The sequence below is a fragment of the Sus scrofa genome, chromosome 10, assembly GCF_054392235.1.
Source record: "Sus scrofa isolate SSC_HxYL_T2T_F1_AM1 chromosome 10, Sscrofa_HxYL_maternal_Yorkshire_Landrace_v2.0, whole genome shotgun sequence".
NCBI lineage: Eukaryota > Metazoa > Chordata > Mammalia > Artiodactyla > Suidae > Sus > Sus scrofa.
Genome location: NC_139392.1, coordinates 18840009 through 18860720, shown reverse-complemented (window position 1 = coordinate 18860720; position 20712 = coordinate 18840009). Strand labels below are relative to the sequence as shown.

At 42.6% G+C, this 20712-nt stretch overlaps 2 protein-coding genes across 32 annotated transcripts in view; one reads left to right on the top strand and one right to left on the bottom strand.

Moving 5' to 3' along the window:
- Positions 1 to 10573, bottom strand: part of SDCCAG8 (SHH signaling and ciliogenesis regulator SDCCAG8) — a 247588-nt gene extending 237015 nt beyond the window's left edge. For 13 of the 14 annotated variants that reach the window (XR_014817477.1, XM_021064178.2, XM_084979272.1 and 10 more), the window contains exons 1-2: positions 9776 to 9978; positions 566 to 718 (exon numbers count right to left, since the gene is read on the bottom strand). Coding sequence is in view for 9 of the 14 variants with exons in the window: in XM_021064172.2 (XP_020919831.2) it covers positions 566 to 718; positions 9776 to 9842 (220 nt within the window). In the remaining 5 variants the exon portion in view is untranslated. Of the gene's footprint in view, positions 1 to 565; positions 719 to 9775; positions 9979 to 10478 lie in introns of those variants that run through there. The other variant, XR_014817478.1, reaches the window with a different exon arrangement.
- A 160-nt stretch (positions 10574 to 10733) lies between these two features.
- The window catches only part of CEP170 (centrosomal protein 170), a 122207-nt gene continuing 112228 nt past the window's right edge, over positions 10734 to 20712 (top strand). For all 18 annotated transcript variants that reach the window (XM_021064171.2, XM_084979267.1, XM_084979266.1 and 15 more), the window contains exon 1: positions 10734 to 10946. The gene's annotated coding sequence lies outside the window, so the exon portion shown is untranslated. The remainder of the gene's footprint in view (positions 10947 to 20712) is intronic.

Here is a 20712-nt window from a genome sequence, read left to right as displayed (position 1 = left end):
GTTAGAACAAGGCTTACAAGATGAATGGCTGAAAGGAAGATAGAAAAATGGGGCTGGAGTTCCTGCTGTGGCTGAGTGGAAAGGAATCCGACTAGCATCCATGAGGGCGCAGGTTCGATCCCTGGTCTTGCTCAGTGGGTTAAGGATGCAGCATCACCATGAGCTGTGGCGTAGGTCGCAGACGCGGCTTGGATCCTGCATTACTGTGGCTGTGGTGTAGGCTGGCAGCTGTAACTCTGATTTGACCCCTAACCTGGGAACTTCCATATGCTTTGAGTGCGGTCCTAAAAAGACAAAAAGAAAAGAAGAAAAATGGGGCTGAAGGGGTAGCATGGATTCATCTGAAGAAAATACTGCTGGACATCTGATAAATGTTAGACTTCAGCCTACAGGCGTTGGGAAATCAAAGAAAAAAGAAATAAGCAAGGAATTAGATTAGCTGATTTGTGTCTCTGGACTAAAATCCTGGCAGTGGAGCAGAGGAGGAGAGACTGGAGTCATTACTGCACGGAGGTTCAAGCGTTCACTGTGTGTCACTCAGGTCAGGACTGACAGTGGCACTCACCGGCATGGCTGTGTTGCAGTTCGCGCCAGGCAGTCCCAGCATCCTCATTTCCTACGTGGGTACCAAACGAAGGATCCAGGACATCTTCTCCAATAGTGACATCACCTTCTCTCAGGGCACTTTTCAATTGGTGGATGCTTCTATTCGCACGTTCTGTCATAAGAAGAGGACAATCAGGGCCAGTGATATCTGGGTGACCAGTTGCACACCAACTCAAGAGACAATTTCTAAAGGAAAAGAAACCGTTTCTGATACTGCAGGGGGAAAAAAGAAGAAAGCACAATTCTGTTTCTAGCTGGCTGAGGAACATGCCAGGGGATGTGAGAGATTAAGGTCACGGGTTAGAGGTTAGACTTGACAGGCTCTAAGGTCCCTGCCACCTCAGTGTTCATATTCACTAAACATAGCTTGAGGAGTTCCCGTTGTGGCTCAGCAGGTTAAGAATCTCACTAGTATCCATGAGGATGTGGGTTCGATCCCTGGCCTCGCTCAACGGGTTAAGGACCCAGCGTTGCTGTGAGCTGTGATGTAGGTGGAAGACACGGCTCGGATCTGGTGTTGCTGTGGTGCAGGCTGGCAGCCAGAGCTCTGATTCGACCCCTAGCCTGGGACCCTCCATATGCTGCAGGTTCAGCCACTAAATAAATAAATAAAATACAGCTGGGAACCTCTATATGCCATGGGTCCAGCCCTAAAATAAACAGATAAATAAATACAGCTCTACCACCAAGGAGCACAGAATTCTCCCTGCTCCACTACCGCAAACAATAACCCCACAGGGGAAACACCATGCTAGCCCCTCAATGCTAAGACTCCCCTACCCCTCCTGGAGTGGGGCAGAGGGACTCCACCACACCAAGTTCCTGCCCAAGGAAGCCTCCTTGTCCCTGGGGGTAGGATCCCTCTGTCCCCCAACCCTTCTCTCCATCAAGGGACATTTGACTGCCTGGCTTTGATGAAGATCTGAAGAGCCGATGTGCTCAGAGCGGCAGCCTCTGTAGCAGCCGTATTTATGTACACCTGGCTGGCCACATCTTCCATGGAAATTCTTGGTAATTTCCCCTAGGAAATTAAGCTTAAACTCACTGGCACATACTTAACATAAATATGCAGGATTTTAACATAAATTACTCTCACAATTCATCTCTAAAAACAGAATGCAGGGGAACGTACACCCTGCTAGACCAATCACACCTTTAAAAACATCTGGTAGTTTCTGCTTCTACCCTCTCAGAATGCTGGGGTTTGGCAGACCTAGGCCAGTAAGGAGGAAGTCTGGCTACCTTGCTGGAGAGACTGTGAAGAGGCCACATGGAAAGGAGAGGCCCTGAGACCACCACAATAAGAAGGAGAGAAGCCCAGCCCAGTAATGGCCCAGTGCGGCCTCCTGACGATTCTGGCACCTGAGGCCATCCACCTGCAAGGGGACGAAAGAGACCCAACAACAACCCAGCTGAGTCCAGTTAGCCCAGCACTCTGTGGCAGGTACCAAAAATTCACTTGATTTTGTTTTGTCTTTTTAGGGCTGCACCTGCAGCATGTGGAAATTCCCGGGCTGGGGGCTGAATCGGAGTGACAGCTGCCAGCTTACACCACAGCCATGGCAATGCGGGGATCCGAGCCACATCTATGACCTACACTGCAGCTCACAGCAACGCCGGATCCTTGACCCACTGAGCAAGGCCAGGAATCGAACCCGCACCCTCATCATTCCTAGTAGGATTCATTTCCACTGTGCCATGACGGAAACTCCCAGAATAGGTAAATTTATATATAGAAAAAGCAGATTTGTGGTTGCCTGTGGTTGGGAGTGACAGAGGGGTTGTGGAGTGATAACTAAAGGATCTGATTTTCCTTTTGGAGTAATTAAAATGTTCTAAACTGATTGTGATGATGGATGCCCCACTCTGTAAATATACCAAAAGTAATTTAGTATACACTCTAAATTACATGGTATGTGAATTTTATCTCAATAAAGCTGTTACAGGTTCTTAACCCAGTGAGCCACAAGGGGAACTCCTGCTGAAGATGTTCTGTGGTGAATATCTCACTGAATAATTATTTCAGTTATCTATTGCTGCTTAACAAACCACTCTAAAGCTTGATTGTATAAAGCAACTGAAAGAATTTTGGGGAGTTCCCATTGTGCCCTAGTGGCAATGAACCCAACTAGTATCCATGAGGACTCGGGTTCAATCCCTGGCTTTGCTCAGTGGGTTAAGGATCCGGCGTTGCTGTGAGCTGTGGTGCAGGCCCGCAGCTGCTGCTCCAATTCCACCCCTAACCCGGGGATTTCCAAATGCTGCACCTGCGGCCCTAAAAAACAGCAAATCTTCGGCAAAGGATCCGAGCCTTATATTATTAACAGAACCATATCAATATGGTAATATTATACTGTACTATATACTAATACTATACTATAATAATACACTAATGACACTAGTGGTGACATTACTAATAATTCTACCCCATTTTATGGATTTTTTTACAAGTATAACAACTGGAGAACTAGGCAATCAATTGGTAATTTCATTAATTAAAGTCCAGTTATTCTTTTCAAGTTTAAACCTGTTACTTCTGCTAGTATTTTAGGATTAAATTCTCCAGCTCCAATCTAGACAGCATTAACTATAACAAAAAAATGTTCCTTGTTCATTAAAGCTGAAACCCAGATTTCAGTCATCACTTTCAAAATTTGTCATCTGTACTTGAAAGTTGGTTTTAATTCATTAACTTATCAAATATTTACATATATGTACCAGAAATTTACGTTAAAAAAATGAATTCCCATGCAAGTTCATGTACGGCTATTATCTATTTCAAATGGATTCTATCTAAATATTTTTTTATATAATGATTTTTATTTTTTTTCATTACAGCTGGTTTACAGTGTTGTGTCAATTTTCTGCTGTACAGCACGGTGACCCAGTCACACAGACATGTATACATTCTTTTTTCTCACATTATCAGGCTCCATCATAAGTGACTAGACATGGTTCCCAGTGCTACACAGCAGGATGTCATTGCTCATCCATTCCAAAGGCAATAGTCTGCATCTATTAACCCCAAGTTCCCAATCCATCCCAATCCCTCTCCTTCCTCCCCTGGCAACCACAGGTCTATTCTCCAAGTCCATGATTTTCTTTTCTGTGGAAAGGTTCATTTGTGCCATGTATTAGATTCCAGATATAAGTGATATCTTGTAGTATTTGTCTTTCTCTTTCTGACTTACTTCAAATAATTCTTAAGATCCTCAGAGGAGAGCTTTTTCTCAGGAAAAGCTTTCTCTAGGTAAGAGAGCAACACATAACAATGATACCAGTGAAGTTCTCGCTCTCTTCTGTTCTAGGCCCTTCCTTGAAAACTTAGATCTATTTCTTCTTGTGTACTCAAGAAAAAAGCTCCTATTTCTTGCTACCTACATGGGAACCCTAAAAAAACTATACAATTGCTACCTTTTCATTACCAATCACAGATGGGAATATGTTTATAAAAACATTCTACAGGCCCTTGGAAAATAGACTCTACTTTCTCTAAAGTTATTCACTTAAAAGTTTGAAATCGAAAAAAAAAAAATAGCTATAACAGGAAAAAAAAAAAAGCTCTATCTTACAAAATCTCTAATATAAAGTTCTCCACTTACAGCAACTCTTTTTCTACCTTGATTAAATGAAAGAAATTGGGTCTTTTAGGTCAGGGTTCAACAATGAAAGTCTACACTCACTACACAAGAGACCCAGTGAGTTTATAATATTCTCCACATCAACCCTGTCTCCATGTAGACCTTTCTCTGACAGGAATTTAGTACTGATTACAAACTGAGTCTTCCCTCCTCTTACTCCTCAGGAGTTAAGAAAAGTTCAGATAAGACACATTCTTGGTTTGAGTGAAATAAGAAGCAATAGTTTTCCGGTAAGTCAGTCTTTTCTGAAGAGACTTGTTAATGGAAAAGGAAAGTCAAAAAGTGTGTTACATGAGAAGCACAGAGCTTTAGACCTCGACACTGAAATCTATGAATAAAGCATGTATCTTTACTGCGTCTATTAAAAGGAAGCAGAGGGCTTGACTAACACTCAAAGTATGCTCTGTGGAGCCATCAAATGACTTCACCTCTAAGAGAAAGGATAATTATTTATTTATACCTAATCTGATTAAAAGTTAATAAGCTGTATTAGGAAAAGAAAAAGAAATCTGAAAAAAAATTGTGTAAGCTTTCATTAGCTTACAATGATGGCAGAGTTTTATGAGCCCATTTAATCAATCCCTTTCCTAATACTCTTGTTTAATCTTTTAGAATTTTTAACATTCAAAGATATGTGTTAAATTGTACTATAAAGACAGTATTATGTTTCCATTGTAGCTTAGCAGGTTAAGGACCCAAAATTGTCTCTGTGAGGATGGGGGTTTGATTCCTGGCCTTGCTCAGTGGGTCAATGATGTGGGGTTGCCATTAGCTGTGGCACAGGCAGCAGATGCGGCTCGGATTCAGTGTTGCCATGGCAGTGGTGTAGACCACAGCTGCAACTCTGATTTGACCCCAGGCCTGGGAACTTCCATATGCCGCAGGTAAGAAAAAAGAAAAAGAAAAGAAAAACAAAATAGTATTATGTGAAATACTAAGATATGGAACTCAACAACTGTCCCAAAGAAAAGTGATGAATGTAGGTTTGGGGTTTTTTGCAACAAGTGACTTCATTTGCTAGGATCACAGATTAAGAGAAGGAATTTGCAAGAACTGTGTCCTAAAACTAAAATCAAGGAGTGAGTGATATTTTAAACTTATTTCAACACTATGTTTCAAACCATGCTAAATGCTTTTCAAATATATACATAGTAACATAATTATACACTGCAACAGACAAACAGAGCTAATCCTAAAGAGTAACAACACAGATCTTCCAAGACAGATGAAACTCCATGGCTCTTCAAATGGAGCCTTTGCATCTAAAGGGCCATAATCCTTATCAAGAATACTACTCCCCAGATGCAGTCATCTGCTGCTTACATGTAAGGAAACCAGGCTAGACAGGAGTTTCCAGTGGGTTTCCTATCCCACTGCTACCGGGCACAGCTTTATCTGTCTATATCCAAGAGATGGAAAGATACTCATTTCCTCGTCTCTCCTTAGAGGTCAGTAAGAGACCTCACAATGCATCCTCATTTCTTTTCCCTAACACCAATCACAGGGGTTGAATATAAACTTAATTATGAACACAAACACAAATACAACCTCTGAATCCTACACAATCACATGAACATAAACGTAAGTAAATAATTCATCTGGGGAGTTCCCGTTGTGGCTCAGTGGTAAAGAACCCGACTAGTATCCATGAGGATTCGGGTTCAGTCCCTGGCCTGGTTCAGTGGGTTAAAAGATCTGGCATTGCTGTGAGCTGTGGTGCAGGTTGCAGACATGGCTCAGATCCTGCACTGCTATGGCTGTGGTGTAGACCAGCAGCTGCAGCTCTGATTTGACCCCTAGCCTGATAAATCCATATGCTGGTGTGGCCCTAAAAAGCAAAATTACTATTTGTTAGCCCACTATCCAAATATCAATCAGTACAGTGAGCACCGGAAAGGTTACTGAGCTGCTGATTGCTGACAAATTTGTCTGTTCTATTCACTTTTGTCATCCCGTTGCTCTGCTAATTTCCAGCTCAGCACTGAGCCTCTCTTGACATCCGGATGCTTTTGAACAAAAGGCAAATATGCTGCTGCCTAGGAAGGATCATCACTCATATATGTACTGTGAATTATTAATGTCTGCATTCTCCATCTGTACGGGGCAATGTGAAGGGAATTACCCTGGTGACAGGGAGGCAAAACCACACCCCGCAAGGTGCCCAGCTGTCTCCGAGAAAACATGCAATGAGCCATACCTCACTAGGCTGAGCCCGGATGCACCGCAGTTCTCAAAACAAGCGTAGACCAGAGCGGACGAGCAGAAAAACGAAACCACAGCAAGATAAGAGAGACATGTGTCTGTGTACACTTGACCGGGCCTCAGCTAGTTTAGAAGACTGTTGTCACTGTTCACTAGAGGGCTGACAGGTAGCATGACCAAGATAAAAATAGCACAAGCCAAAAGCAGACAAAACCAGCTAAGTGGCAAAGACAATACTGAAAGACATTAAAACAAGTGTACAGAAATTTCAAAATCTCAAAGAAAATATTCTCATAAGACTCTCATTGCTGAAAACCGTGCTGACGTGGCAGGCGCCAGGAGTGAAAGATAATCTGCACAGGAGGGTAAACATTTTAAGAGAGCAGTGTCTCGAAGATCACTAATGATGTATGGATGCTGGCAAATCAAGGAGATCGGCCCTGAGCATCATGAAGGACACACCTGGTATTTTTCTGGCACCAACTGAGAGGGTTTATGCATCTGTCACTTTCCATTGATAAAGAAGTAAGCTTAGCCACACTGACAGAACTTAGGCAAAATTACGAGCCAATACAATCTGTATCCTTAATTGCCATTATTTTCAAGTACGATTCTCGCAGAGCAAATGCTATGAGCAAAGCCTTGCAACTTCTAGATCATGGTTCTCAATTTCAGCACCATTGACATTTGGACCTGGTAAATTTTTTTTTTTTTTTTTTTTTTGGTCTTTTTTCTATTTCTTGGGCCGCTCCCGCGGCATATGGAGGTTCCCAGGCTAGGGGTCAAATCAGAGCTGCAGCCACCAACCTACGCCAGAGCCACAGCAATGCTGGATCTGAGCCGCGTCTGCAAGCTACACCACAGCTCACGGCAATGCCGGATCGTCAACCCACTGAGCAAGGGCAGGGACCGAACCCGCAACCTCATGGTTCCTAGTCGGATTCGTTAACCACTGCGCCACGACGGGAACTCCGGACCTGGTAATTCTTGACTGTAAAGGCATGTGTTGTGTTTGTAGAGCAGCATCACTGGCCTCTGCGCCCTAGATCCAGCGGACTCCTCCCTGCCAGCTGCAGCAACCAAAAATGCATCTAGACATGACCAATCATCTCCTGGGTGGAAAACAGTCACCCCAGATGAGAACTGCTGACTTAAAGTAATAACATGAGAGCTGTTGTTCAGTCCTGAAGAGAGACTTCCCACATTACTACATTTTAACTACGGCCATGTCTTAATGAAGAGTGGGCAGGACAGTGGGCTAGTCTGCCACCGTGGTGGGCAGTGTACAAACCCGGGCCATCACTACTGTGAGGAGGTGCTTCTGACCCAGGTGTTAAAGCCTCCATAATTAAGAACTTGGGGGAGTTCCCTCTGTGGCTCGGCGGTCAACAAACCCAACTAGGATCCATGAGGATGCAGGTTCGATCCCTGGCCTCACTCAGGGGGTTAAGGATACGGCGTTGCCGCCAGCTGTGGTGTAGGTCGCAGACGCTGCTCGCTCAGATCCTACATGGCTGTGGCTGCGGTGCAGGCTAGTGGCCATAGGTCCGATTCAAGCCTGGGAACTTCTTCTATATGCTGCAGATGCGGCCCTAAAAAGCAAAAAGCGGGGGGAAAAGAAAAGAGCTTGGAATTCATAGTTAGTTTCAACTTGTTTTCAGACCTAAGTACGTGAAACAATAGCTGTACTCTAAGGCCACTTTCTATAACTCCCTTAGGTGGTCACTGCTATTACTATCCCAGCGGGTTTTAATGAAGCTCCCCCATAATCAAGGTTGCTTCAGCAAGTACACAAGTGCATGTCAAGGTACCGTCCCTACTTTTTGGCCTCTGAGGAGTACCACTAAATGAAAAGGTGGAAGACCTTAGCACAAACGGGTGAAATGATTGGTTTAAGTCTTTTAAACATCTCAAAGAGATAATACAATTATTCTTAGTATCTCAAAAGCGTGATTAACTTTATAACTTTATCTCTTTTTTCTGTCCAAACCTGTTCACCATCTGAAAACACCCCTACAATCGCCTAACACTAAACCATTGTTTTGGTTCTACATTACTTCAGGCTTGACTGTTTACTTATAAAATATCCCTTTTTTAGCTGTTAAACCCTGTCTTTTGCTCATTTTACCTCAATGGTTGTAGGGAATAAAAAATGGAGTTCTACTGGCTTTTTATTACTCTGGTAAAAATAATGGTCATAAACGTTAAAACCAAGAGGTTTAAGAAATGCAAAAGAACAGAAAATAGAGTGAATGACGTCTAGGAGAATAATGAATCCTAAAAAAAAATTTTTTTAATGGCCCCACTCGTGGCAATATGGAAGTTCCCAGGCCAGGGATTGAATCGGAGCCATAGCTGCAACTTGTGCTACAGCTGTGGCAACAAGGGATCCTTAACCCACGGTGGAGGCCAGGTGGGTTAAGGATCCCTTAATGAACCTTTGCCTACACAGCAATCCGAGCCTCCACAGTCATTCTTAGCCCACTGCACCACAGTGGGACCTCTAATATTCCTTAATGAAACTTTTAAGGATTAAGGATCCAACAGAGTCACGGCAGTGGCTCAGGTGGCTGCTGAGGCATGGGTTCAATCCCTGACTGGGAACTTACACACACGTCACAGATCACAGGTGTGGCAGAAAGAAGAAAGAAAGAAGCAAGGAAGGAAGACAGAAAGAAAGGGAGAAAGAAAAAACATAGGCTTTTAAGCTTTTAAGGCAGACAAGCCTGACTGAATTAATACCAGGCTCTGCCACTAACCAGCTGGGTCGGCTTTGGCCTAATTTAACCTCCTTGCACCAGGTCCCCAGGTGTAGAAGAGGGTCACTCATAAGACTGTTGTTAAGTTTTAAGTGATTTAATGTGTGTAAATAGCCTGGGCCGCTAAATAGAAGCTGTTGTGACTAAAATAATTATTAGTGTGTTTTTTCCTTGTCCAATAAATCACATCCAACCCAGCATACTATAATTCGAATGTGTAAAAAGAGCGCATCAGAAATGTACTGGATTAAAAAGAGAGATGTAGGGGAAGTGGGCGACACTCATAGAAGCGTCCTAGAGATTTTGCGGGCGTCGGGTGAAAAAGATGCCCAAGACAAGATCAGGGAGTTGGTTCAGGTAACTATGGGAACTATGGGAATCAAGGGAAGCGATGCTGCTTAACCGTAATAACTATTTAGCCTTCCCTCAAAGATCACAGCAACATCCAGCTTCTTCCTCTGCACTCTGGCTTGGGCCGAACCAAGCCGTTAGGAAATGCACCTGGTCAGCTCCCGTCCACGAGACCCTGGTATTAAGGGGTTAGGGCAAAGGTTCGGAGCAACTCACCCCGGAGACTCCGTTGATACTGCCCCAGAATCTCCTCCAGGGTAGAGTTCTCCGAAGATTTCGCCATGCACACACTCGGAGCTCAGAGACGGGAGTTGCGTGGGGTAGTGTCCAGGGTTCTCCTCTCCGAGAATAAGAGGCCCCAGCGCCCCACAGGCGCCCACCCGCTTCCTGCCGCGGCTGTCAACCCGGAGCGCGGAATCCCAGACGCAGCCAGCCGGGCCTCTTCCCACCCACGGGCCCTTGTGGTGGACCTCGGAAATTGTAGTCCTCGTGTTCCGGGATTACTGTCTCAAGTTCCCAGGCGCCCTCCCAAACAAACTACAATTCCCAGAGGGCAACGCGCTCCAAGCTCACGCTTCAGCAGTTTGGCTGCCAGATCTGGTCGCCAAGAGACCGTTTGGAGGCTCCGCCCATTTCTGTAGCGCTGCCTGTCTTGGTCCTGCCTCCATCCCATCGTATGTTTGGACCATCTGACAGAAAGCACTCACTGAACGCCTTGATTCTTTTAAGTTCGCTAGAATGCAGTTGACCCTTGAGGCGTCTCAAGAACGCAAATAAATTCTACACTCTTCAGCCACAACTTTTGCCAACACCGCCAAATAAATTCTCAGGAAAAAAGAAGCTCTGAATCTCCCAAACAGCCTAAATTGTGAAAGCGGCTGACGCTACAAATTTTAGCACACCCAGCTGGCCACCCGACCTCAGTTTGGAGGAGTTGACGCACTGCCCGCTGGGAAATGTAGTCCTTACGGGTTGCGGTCCCAGTCCTCCTCATTGTTGAAGCAGGTCTTTGGTGTACGCCTGCGCAGTCGGCAGCTGGCGAGGCCTGTGGGTGAGACCCCCCACACAACCCCTTTTCATTGTCTGTGCTTGGCGCCTGCGCAGTAGAAGTTCGCCGGGACTGGGCCGGAGCAGCGGTAGGGCCGGGCTCCTCGCCCTCTCCCCTGGCGCCTGCGCACTGGGCGGCCGCTCCTTGCCGTTACCGCTATGTGCGGAGCGTGTGTGGAATAACGTTATTGCCCAGCGGCGCGGAGGGGCCAGGAGCTCGATCGCGGCGGCGGCGGCGACGACGAAGACGACGACGACGGGGTGGGGGAGGAAGCTGGCGAGAGACTCACGGGACGCGGCGCGCCCCGCCCCCCGGTCCGGTGCCTCTCAGCAGTGAGGGGTAAGTGATGCACTCTGATGCCGTCGCCGCCGTCTTCCCACATCCTGCTCCTCCGGTTTGCAGCCGGGGCTCGGGCGCGGCCCGCGGCGGGCGGGGGTGCGGGCTGGGCGGCGAGGGGCGCTTCCCGTAGGCTCCGCGCGCTGCCCCCGCCCCGGACCCGGGACCCGGCGGGGCCGCCCCTCCCCTCCCCCCCCCCCCGCGTCCCCCAGTCCTGCGGCCCGGCTTCCCCGCTTGTGTCCACGTATTGAGTCGTCTGGGCTCTCCCGGCTTTGTGCAGCCGCTCCGCCCAAGCAGTGTGCAGGGGTGCGGGCGGAGCAGTGGAGGGAATGGCTGCGCTGCCGCTGGTGAAGGGATATTTCCCGGTCCGAGCAGCTCGGTGTCGATCCTTATTGTGTGGTTGTTTTGGGGGTGTGGGGTGATTTGGGGGGTCCGGCGAGGAGCCTTTTGGACGCGGTGGGAGGGCGTAGAAGACGTGGTGTCACGCACCCCGCCAGGCGACTGCACCCGCGCAGGCTGTAGCTTGGTAGTAAACCGGGGGAGGAGAAAGTGGCTTCCTGTCGACTTCATTGTCCTGAGATTCAAATGTGGTCTTTGGTATGTGTCCCTTCATTTTATGCAAGGGAAGGAAAAATTAGCAGCTGCCTAACACAGGGCGGGAAGATGTGGGATTTGTATCCCGAGTCATAGAATCTTTGTTTTTTAGTGTGTAGCAGAGTTTTTATTTATTTGGAGAATGTAAAGCTTCTGGAAGACAAGGACAGTGCCTGTCCAAGCCTTGCCAAGGTGATCAATATAAAATTACTAGATGACGATGAAGAATGGACTAGGAAGGGCCTTGACGACGAAGCTGTTGTGTAGCAGGAAAATGAACCGGCGGAATTGTTTTTTTATTGGGTGGGTAACGCATTCGTGTTCCTAAGGGAGGAGGTTAGGAAACATCTTTCCGTTTTGTTTTTTAAGCATGCAAAACAAAAAATAGGCCTGGTACATTTCTTTTTCTGACTTTTTGAACTGATATTTTTATTCTCTTCATGAAAATTCACCCACTTGGGAGAAATGTGGTAAAGTAGGTGATACACTTGATTGAAAACGCATCTCTTAAAATGATTTGATTATTAAGCTTACAATGCATACAACCATTTGCTGGGGTTAAAACAAACAGAAGAGAGATTGAAGGAGAATGGGGAGGAGCAGGTGGAGGACTGATTTGAGAGGAGACAGTTATATTATAAATACAGTATCCAGGTCTGCACTGATATAACCCTGGCTGGGTAGGCTGCAACGGTTTAGGAATTCAGTTCTGGAACTATTACATTGCAAGTTACAAACCATTTTGTATTTTTCTGCCATTATTTTTTAAAAAGTAAAACCAGTGCTGCTTTTACTTTTTCTTAACTTTGTAGATCTTGTAGAATTTTGGTGTTTTAAAGCTGAAGAGTCTAAAAGCACTTAACAGAGACAAGAGGAAGACGTAAAACTTGGAAAGTGAACTGACTTGTGTGTCCAGCCAAAATACTCATGAAAGCCAGAGTCAAATAAAACCAACGTCTCTGCAATGTGAGCTCCCAGCTGTCTCCCCTAGTCCCCCAGCTTTTAGGGAAAGCTTCTCTACAGACTCTTTGAGTTGTCTGTGACAGTCAGGTTCATTGACAGCTCAGTTGTAGCAGTCTAGTCTTTTTCTTTTGAAGTAAAGATAATAATACTAATGATGTAGAACTATAGTTTTATGTATTAACTTAAGGATATAGAAAAAGATACCCTAAGTGGGCTTTTCTTAAAAACAAAAGCTGTTGGAATTTTCCCCCTACTTCTTATTAGTAACCGTATTTTAGTACTGTTGTCTTATATTGTATTTTATAGTATGATCAACTGTATATAAACTCTTAAAAATCAAATTGCCACATAACAACCTATAAGGTTTGTTTTTCTTCAGTTAATGAATTTTATTATTTTCAGCTTAATTTACTTTTTAAGGAGAACACTCATGTTGAACTTTTAATTAAATGTATGCTTTTTTGTTGAAATTGAGTTTGCCATAAATTGCTTATTTGTTGTCTTATACTTTTTAATCCTTTAATTCTACATTGCACTTTAATAGACTTTTTAAAAAAATTAGTCTATCATGGACTTCTCTTATGGCCCAGTGGGTTAAGGATCTGACCTTGTCACTGCTATGGTTCAGGTTCTCTCCTGAGGTGAAATTTTGATCCCTGGCCTGGGATCTTCCATGTGCTGCGAGTGAGCCAAAGCAAAACAAAAAAATTAGTATATCGCTTACATTTCAACTTACTTAAAAAGTAATCTGTAATTAAATTCACCATGTGGAATTATATTAAACTTGAAATTTGTCTTACTGTTAAATTTCATGATGTTCTAAAATGACTTTGTATGGAAATAAATAACCATCTGCATATTTTCCAATTTAGTGTTAGAAGTGAAATTTATATTGTAAAATTATCATACATTATGCCTGTTAATGTAAATATCAAAACACTTTTAAAAAACTCTGTGCTTAAGTGATTTGGTTTGTTTGTTCCAACTATCAGTTTTTTATTTCCTTTTATCACTAAAAAAAAAACAAAAAACTAGTTTTATTGTTGTATCCGATGGTAATCACATATCACTCTTCTAGTACTGAATACTAAACATGTTTAAACTTGTTGTCAACTTTTTTTTTTTTTTGGTCTTTTTAGGGCCGCACCCTCAGCATATAGAAGTTCCCAGGCTAGGGGTCAAATTAGAGCTGCAGCTGCCGGCCTACACCACAGCCCTCAGCAACACCAGATCTGAGCTGTGTCTGTGACCTGCACCACAGCTCACAGTACCGCCGGATCCGTAATGGACTGAGTGAGGCCAGGGGGTCACACCTTTGTCTTCATGGATCCTAGTTGGATTTGTTATTGCTGAGCCAAGACGGGAACTCCCAACATGTCTTTTATTTCACAAAATTCTATCCCAGAAAAATACTTTTGCTATTTTAATTAAGGTGTAGTGATTTTTTTTCTTCTTTTCATGAACATTGGGCAGTTAAACAGTGCAGTGTTCTAATAAACATCTAACAGCGTGGTGTTAAGTTGCCAACTCAAATATCTGTACAGTTGCAAATTCTGGGAATATAAGAAAAGAGGAATTACATACCATTTGAAAAATCCTTGGTGAGTAAATAATATATATTGTCTGGAGCATTACGTGCTGATGTATTTCAATAAGAAATGGGTTTCTTCTAATGGGGAGAAACCTCAGACTACCTTGTTTCATAAACTCTTGTTAATAATCAAGATTTATAATAATCAACTACCCTAGATGAAATGGGTCTTTATTTACTCTGATATTTCTTGAGGGAAGTGCTCAGCAATGAGTTAGCCTCTTGGGCTTCATAAAAGAACAAGAAGACACCTGTGGGGTTGTAGGGTTGATTAAACTGGATATATAGTCCAGTTTAGGTGATATCATTATGCAATAGTATATTACGATTTGGGAAGGGGGCTAAAAAGAATGACATAGTTGACATGTGCTGAGAGTAAAGCCCACTTTTGTGTCAAAGGTAGAAAGAAAACCAATGAAAGCAAGGTTAAAGAAAACCTTGTAAAAATTGCTTATCTCCAGTAGATATTATACAAAGCATAGAAGTCGAAAGGAAGCCCAAGCATTAGATTTGAAAAACAAAAATGAGACACAGCAGAGAATAAGTCAGTATTTAATTATATCAATAGCTAATAAGCAGTACGGAAAATATTACCCTTTGGTACATAATATTAAATAAGTGAATAATACTTAGTATGTATTGAGTCCCTAAGTGCCAGCCATTGTGTTTCTATTTATAATTTGTCTAGCAGTCTAGTAAGTAAGGTATTATTCACTTGTGATGGAACATGATGGAAGATATTATGAGAAAAGAATGTATTTATATATGTATAACTGGGTCACTTTGTGTATAGCAGAAATTGACAACACTGTAAATAAAGTATAATAAAAAATTTAAAAAAAATAAAGTTGAGAATATTTGAAGTCCAGAGTTTAGTGAATAATTCTGCCTCTGTGTCACACAGTACTAACCTTTGTCTTTTTGTCTAAAGCCAAAATTCTTTCCACTTATCTTTTTCAGTAAGTTGAAAAAAGGGCAATATTTATTCCCTTCTAATTCATAACATTTTAAGATTAGAGGAGACTTTAGAAGTTGTCTCAAACAATGCGCCACCTACTGCTAATATCCCTGAGATCTCATTTAGTCCAGCTTCTCCATGAGGAGCACTTCCGTAAACAAATGAGCATAGGATGGCTCATTTAGCTTTTGAAAAGTAAAACAGATCTTAATTTAAACTAAGCTAGTATCTGCTCTGCTATGCAACTTCTTCCATTGATTCACTTCTGTCTTTAAGAGTGACATACAGTAAGGTTTTCCTCCATGTCTCTGGTCTCTGCTAAGTTTTCCCTTTTCTAAATTAAACACAGCTTCAGGTAATACAGTGTCTTTTACCTTTCTCATCTCTGTCACTAGACCCAGTCAGTTTTGTCATTGCTGTTTTCTGATCCCATTTCTAAATTGGAGATTTAATTCTCCTGTTGTGGTCTGAATGATTATTCCTTTCCTGCATTCAAGTCGTATAGTTGTGTTTAAAGTCTCAAATTGTGTTAATGCTAATAACAACAGTAATATCTTTGCCAGTTTTAGGCAAAAAAATGGGAGAAAAATGTTTTGTGGCTTTTCAAATTATATTTGTCCCATTCAGGGGATTAGGTTCTTTTTCATTCTGTATTTCTACTTTTCTAATCTTAAAATGACCTTTTTCAATGGAGTGATAGTGTAAGTAGGAGGTAAGTTTCTTTTGATATTTGTCTTTGGGTCTTGTTTTAGCGTTTTGAAATAAACAATAAAAAGTTAGCCTGATGTTTTCCATTTTATTTTTTGAAAAAAATTGTCTGGAAATCACTGCTGTAGTCAATCTAAACCTAAGTCTTTTTTATGTTAAGATCTTTCCCATCCTGTGTGAACATGTAAATGATGTTTTTGAAGCAATATTTACCTTTGACCCTTTTAAATATCGTCTACTTGCATGTAGTTAAAACTTGAAATCTTTCCTGAATCATGTTTCTGTCGTCCTAGGGATTAGCTTCCCTTGCTGGCTTTTTGACATTTATAAATTTAACAGGCAAGCCCTCTTATGTCTTCATCCTGTGCTTGTACTGGATAGAGCCAAGAGCATAGCCATGCAGATTTATAAATAGGATAAATGTTACATAAATCAGAGTTCCCATTGTGGCTCAATGGTAACAAACCCCACTAGGATCCGTGAGGAGGCAGGTTCCATCCCTGGCCTTGCTCGGGGGTTAAAGATCTGGCGTTGCCGTGAGCTGCGGTGTAGGTCGCAGACATGGCTCAGATCCCGCATTGCTGTGGCTGTGGCTGTGGTCCTAAAAAGCCAAAAAAACTGTGCTGTGACTGACAGCCGTAACTCTGGTTAGACTCCTAACCTGGGAACTTCCGTGTGCTGTGGGTGTGGTCCTAAAAAGCCAAAAAAACTAAATAAATGTTACTGTAAATAAAATTTGCTGGAGGAAAAAGATGACACAAAGACAATGAAAAGCATTTGAATGAAGTTTTTTTTGTTTGTTTGTTTTTAATTAAGGAGAAAATCATTATATCCTTTAGTACTGAAGGATTTAGTTGAAGCTTACAATCTGGTGCGGACATGGATAATTATATAATTATATGATATAAAGTCAAATAAACCCATGTGCTGAGAGGAAAAATCAGAGTAAAGGGATAGAGAGTGATGGAGAGTAAAGGGATAGAGAGTGATAGAGAGTAAGGCCACACCTGCATGTGGTAGTTTCCAGTCTCGGGGTCAAATCAGGGCTGCAGCTGGCCTATACCACAGCCACAGCAATGCTGGATCTGACCCATGCCTGAGACCTACACCACCACTCACGCAGCCCCGGATTCTTGACCCACTGAGCAAGGTCAGGGATGGAACCTGCATCCTCGTGGATGCTAGTTGGGTTCATCACTGCTGAGCCACAATGGGAACTCCTAGATTTATTTTTAAGTAGTCATTCAGATAGCACATTCAAATGGTTTAAAAAACTCAAAGGGCATTTTCAAAACAAACAAGGTAAAAAATACTCCCTCCCATTGACCTTATCTGCTGAGTTACCACTCTCCCCAGTCTAACAGGTAACTTTTTATGAGTCCTTCCAGTGATTTTTTTTTTTTTTTTCAATTTAGGCCAACACAGTATATATTTGGAGTTACTTACCCCCTTTTACACCAAAGATAGCCTCTTTATATAACATTCTGCATCTTGAGAGCTGCTATTTTAGAGACTGGTTAGGGAATCCCGTTCTTTGAGAAGATGACATTTAGCAGAGACTTAGAACAGGTAAGGAAGCATGGCCTGCAGGTATCCGGTTGGAGGGTGCTCTGGCTCTGAGACGGGAGTGCAGTGGGTGAATTCAGAGACCAGAGAGGCCTAGTGAGTGAGGAATAGAAAGGATGTATGGGAGGAAACGAGGTTGGATCGGGATTGTGTTCGTTGATTTTATTTAAAGTCCCTTGGGAGTTCATTGAGTGTTTTGAGCAAGGGAGTGACAGAAATCGGCTTGTATTTGTAACAACTGTGCTTCTGGCCGTTTTGTGAATAATAGACTGGAGGGGAAAAGAAGGGGACAAGATGAGTTAAGAGATAATTGGAATAATCTAGACGAAGAAACATTGAGGTTTAGGAGAGTGGTAGTGGTGGGGGTAGTGAAAGTTACCAAGTTCCGGTTTAAAAAAAAAAAAAATTCAAGAGTTTTGGGCATGGTAGGTTTGAAATATCTATTAAACATCCGAGTAGAGATAATCAAGCAGACAGTTGACTGTTCAAGTCTAGGTTGGGATTGAAGATACTTAAATGTTAAGCATCACCAGTAGAACATGTTTAAAGACGCAGGACTAGAAGACATCCCCTGGGTTGAGAGTATGTTCATTGGATTGAGAAGGGGTCCAGGAACTGTATCTGCTACTCTCCAATAGGGAAAGCTTAGCAGAGAGCCGGAGCCACAGAGGATTGAAAAGGAGTGGCCAGTGAGGTCACGAGTGTGGAATCCCAGGAGATAGGGAAGGAGGGTAGAGATGAGGAATGATCCGTCACCTGCACCCCCTTTAATCATTGAAACATTTCCTAAGGTACCAGGTGTTATCCTCTTCCTTGTAAACTATCTCAGAAAAAATTTTATCAGACCTCTCTTTATCCTCATTTGTTGAGATGTTGATGACTCTCCCCCAGAAACTACTTAATCTAAAGCCGTGAACAAACTGTTACTCACACATGTGTTGCAGCGCTTTCTTAGGTAAACTGAGCTTTGAACTGGAGAGAGTACCCTTGAGTGAGAAGAATTTGCTATCAGGAGTTGCCTCAGAGTCATGAAGTGTGTGATTTGGGGCATGTCACTTAATTTCAGATGTTCTTTTTTTTTCTTTTTTTTTGGGGGGGGGGTCACACCCACAACATATGGAAGTTCCCTGGCCAGGGACTGAACCCGAGCCACAGCAGTAACCCAAGACATAGCAGTGACAATGCCAGACCCTAACCTACTAGGTCACCAGGGAACTCCCAGAAGTTGTTTCTTCATCTATAAAATAAAGCTGGCAATAGTCCAATTCCCTAAGAGGTTTATTTTGAAAAAACAAATGAGATAGATATAAAAGACGTGAAAGGTGTGATCGCATCTGGGGATCCCCTTCGAGGTGCCCCAAGTGTGCTACCACTTGACGGCGTTAAATGTGAAGAACTGTTAGGGCTGGGGAGAGGAGCAGAAGTATTTTTCATCCTGCCTCTGTAGGAATAGTTTTTTTACTTCTTGTGCATTCTGTCCCCATAAGGCAGCTTTTTGTACATCTTTTTGCAGTATTGAGGGCGGAGAAAAGGACAAGATGCTAGAAGGAGGCTTTGCGATAATAACTTTCTCCATTTCTAAACTCATCTTTCACTTCTAAGCGCAGAGTCTGAACCAGACTGAAGTCAGAAGAAAGTCAGGAGGGTAGCTTCCTTTTTTTTTCCCAGGCCAACAAGGAGAATTTTCCTCTTTGAATTGGCTTTTTAACTGGATTTAGGGTTTGTCACATATTGTGTGGAATAGAAAAAGGACAAATTCAGAGCTTTGGGGCTGGTTAGGGGACTTGAACTCAGTCAGCCGGCCAGCTAGAAACTGATTTACTGAAGCAGAAGCTAGGGGAAATGAGCACACTTGATGACACAGAGGTTCATGTGAAATACTTATTTTGGTGAAAAAGGGACATTGCAAATAGAGAACTAAGCTTTTTGAGGCAATAGAACTGTAACTTCAAAATATCTACATTGAGAACCTTTTATGTTATATGGTATTACCGACTTGATGGCTACTTTGTTTTTCATACTGTTTTATTTTCTCTCATGAAACTAAGTCTTGTCCATTGCAGAAAATTTAGAAAACACCATTAAGTCAGGAAGAACAGACTCTCATAATTCCACTAGCTGGTGACACTGCTGTTACATATTCTTGTCTATTTTGGTTTAATCTGGTAACGTTTGTGATGAGATTAAACTCATAAAGTTTGTAATTTACAATGTATGGAAATTAATGATATTTTTTTTAAATTGTGACCAGCCCTGTAGTGGACATTTCTAACTGTGAATTTCTGTGCAAGTCAGTATTTTTTTTTTGCCGCTATTTCAAGAAATATACTGATTCAAGGAATACGTAGAATTCTGAAACCTTTTCTCATTTTCCAGTGTAATACTTCGCCCTTCCCCCGACTCCTCCAGCCACACATTCAGTCTCTTGCCAAAGTAAACTTCCTTCATTGGTATATGAGATTGTGTTTCTTCAGCCTTCATCATTGCTGGGCATTACATATCTTTTTGAAGATACATGGATTTACTGCTAAAGAAACACGCTGTTTCTCTAATAGTGATTCTGCTATTTTAGTAGCAAATCCAGGAGTGAAATATTTGTTCTCAGTACCTCAATACCTTCCACTATTCCCTACCCCTCACTTAATGTGAAAAATTTAGTGTTGGGCTACTCACTAAAAAATAAGAGCCTGTGGCTATTAGACTGTAAGTGGTTTATGTGACAAATTCCAGAATGTGAAGGATCTATTATACAGAATAAGACATTTAAAATTTGTAAATTGGAGAGGTGGGAACAATTAGAATGCAATTAAATGAAAGATAAATAAAGTAAAATTTAGAAATTTATTTGGGGAGGGTGGACCATAGACAAGAGGATAGGGCTAGTGATGTCTAGTAATTACTGCGAATGTCTAGTAATTATTGGGAACAGCATTCAGAACATAATTCATTAGTAGAATATAGCATCTTTTTTGCTAATGGGATTTTAGGTTAATTGCAAGTTTTTACCCTCTGCCCCCCAAAGATATAATGAGGTGTGTATAAGACAGGTATTTCATCAAAGAATACTCTTGACAACCACTTTTTTTGGGGGGGGGGCACACTCGAGGTATGTGGAAGGTCCCAGGCCAGGAATTGAACTGGAGCCAGAGCAGCAACCCAAGCTGCTGCAGTGACAATGCCACATCCTTAACCTGCTGCACCGCAAGGGAACTCTACGACAGCCGTTTCTTTTATCTGCTTTTCAAGTGTCTAGTTTTGGCATAAGAATTTCTAATCTTTGGCTTGTTCTTTCCTTCCTCTCTTTTCCTTGGGTGCAGTTTGTAGTTTTTTCCCTCCAGTCTCGAATTCTAACAAAGCATTCATCACCCTAGTACGTTTAAAATTTCTTT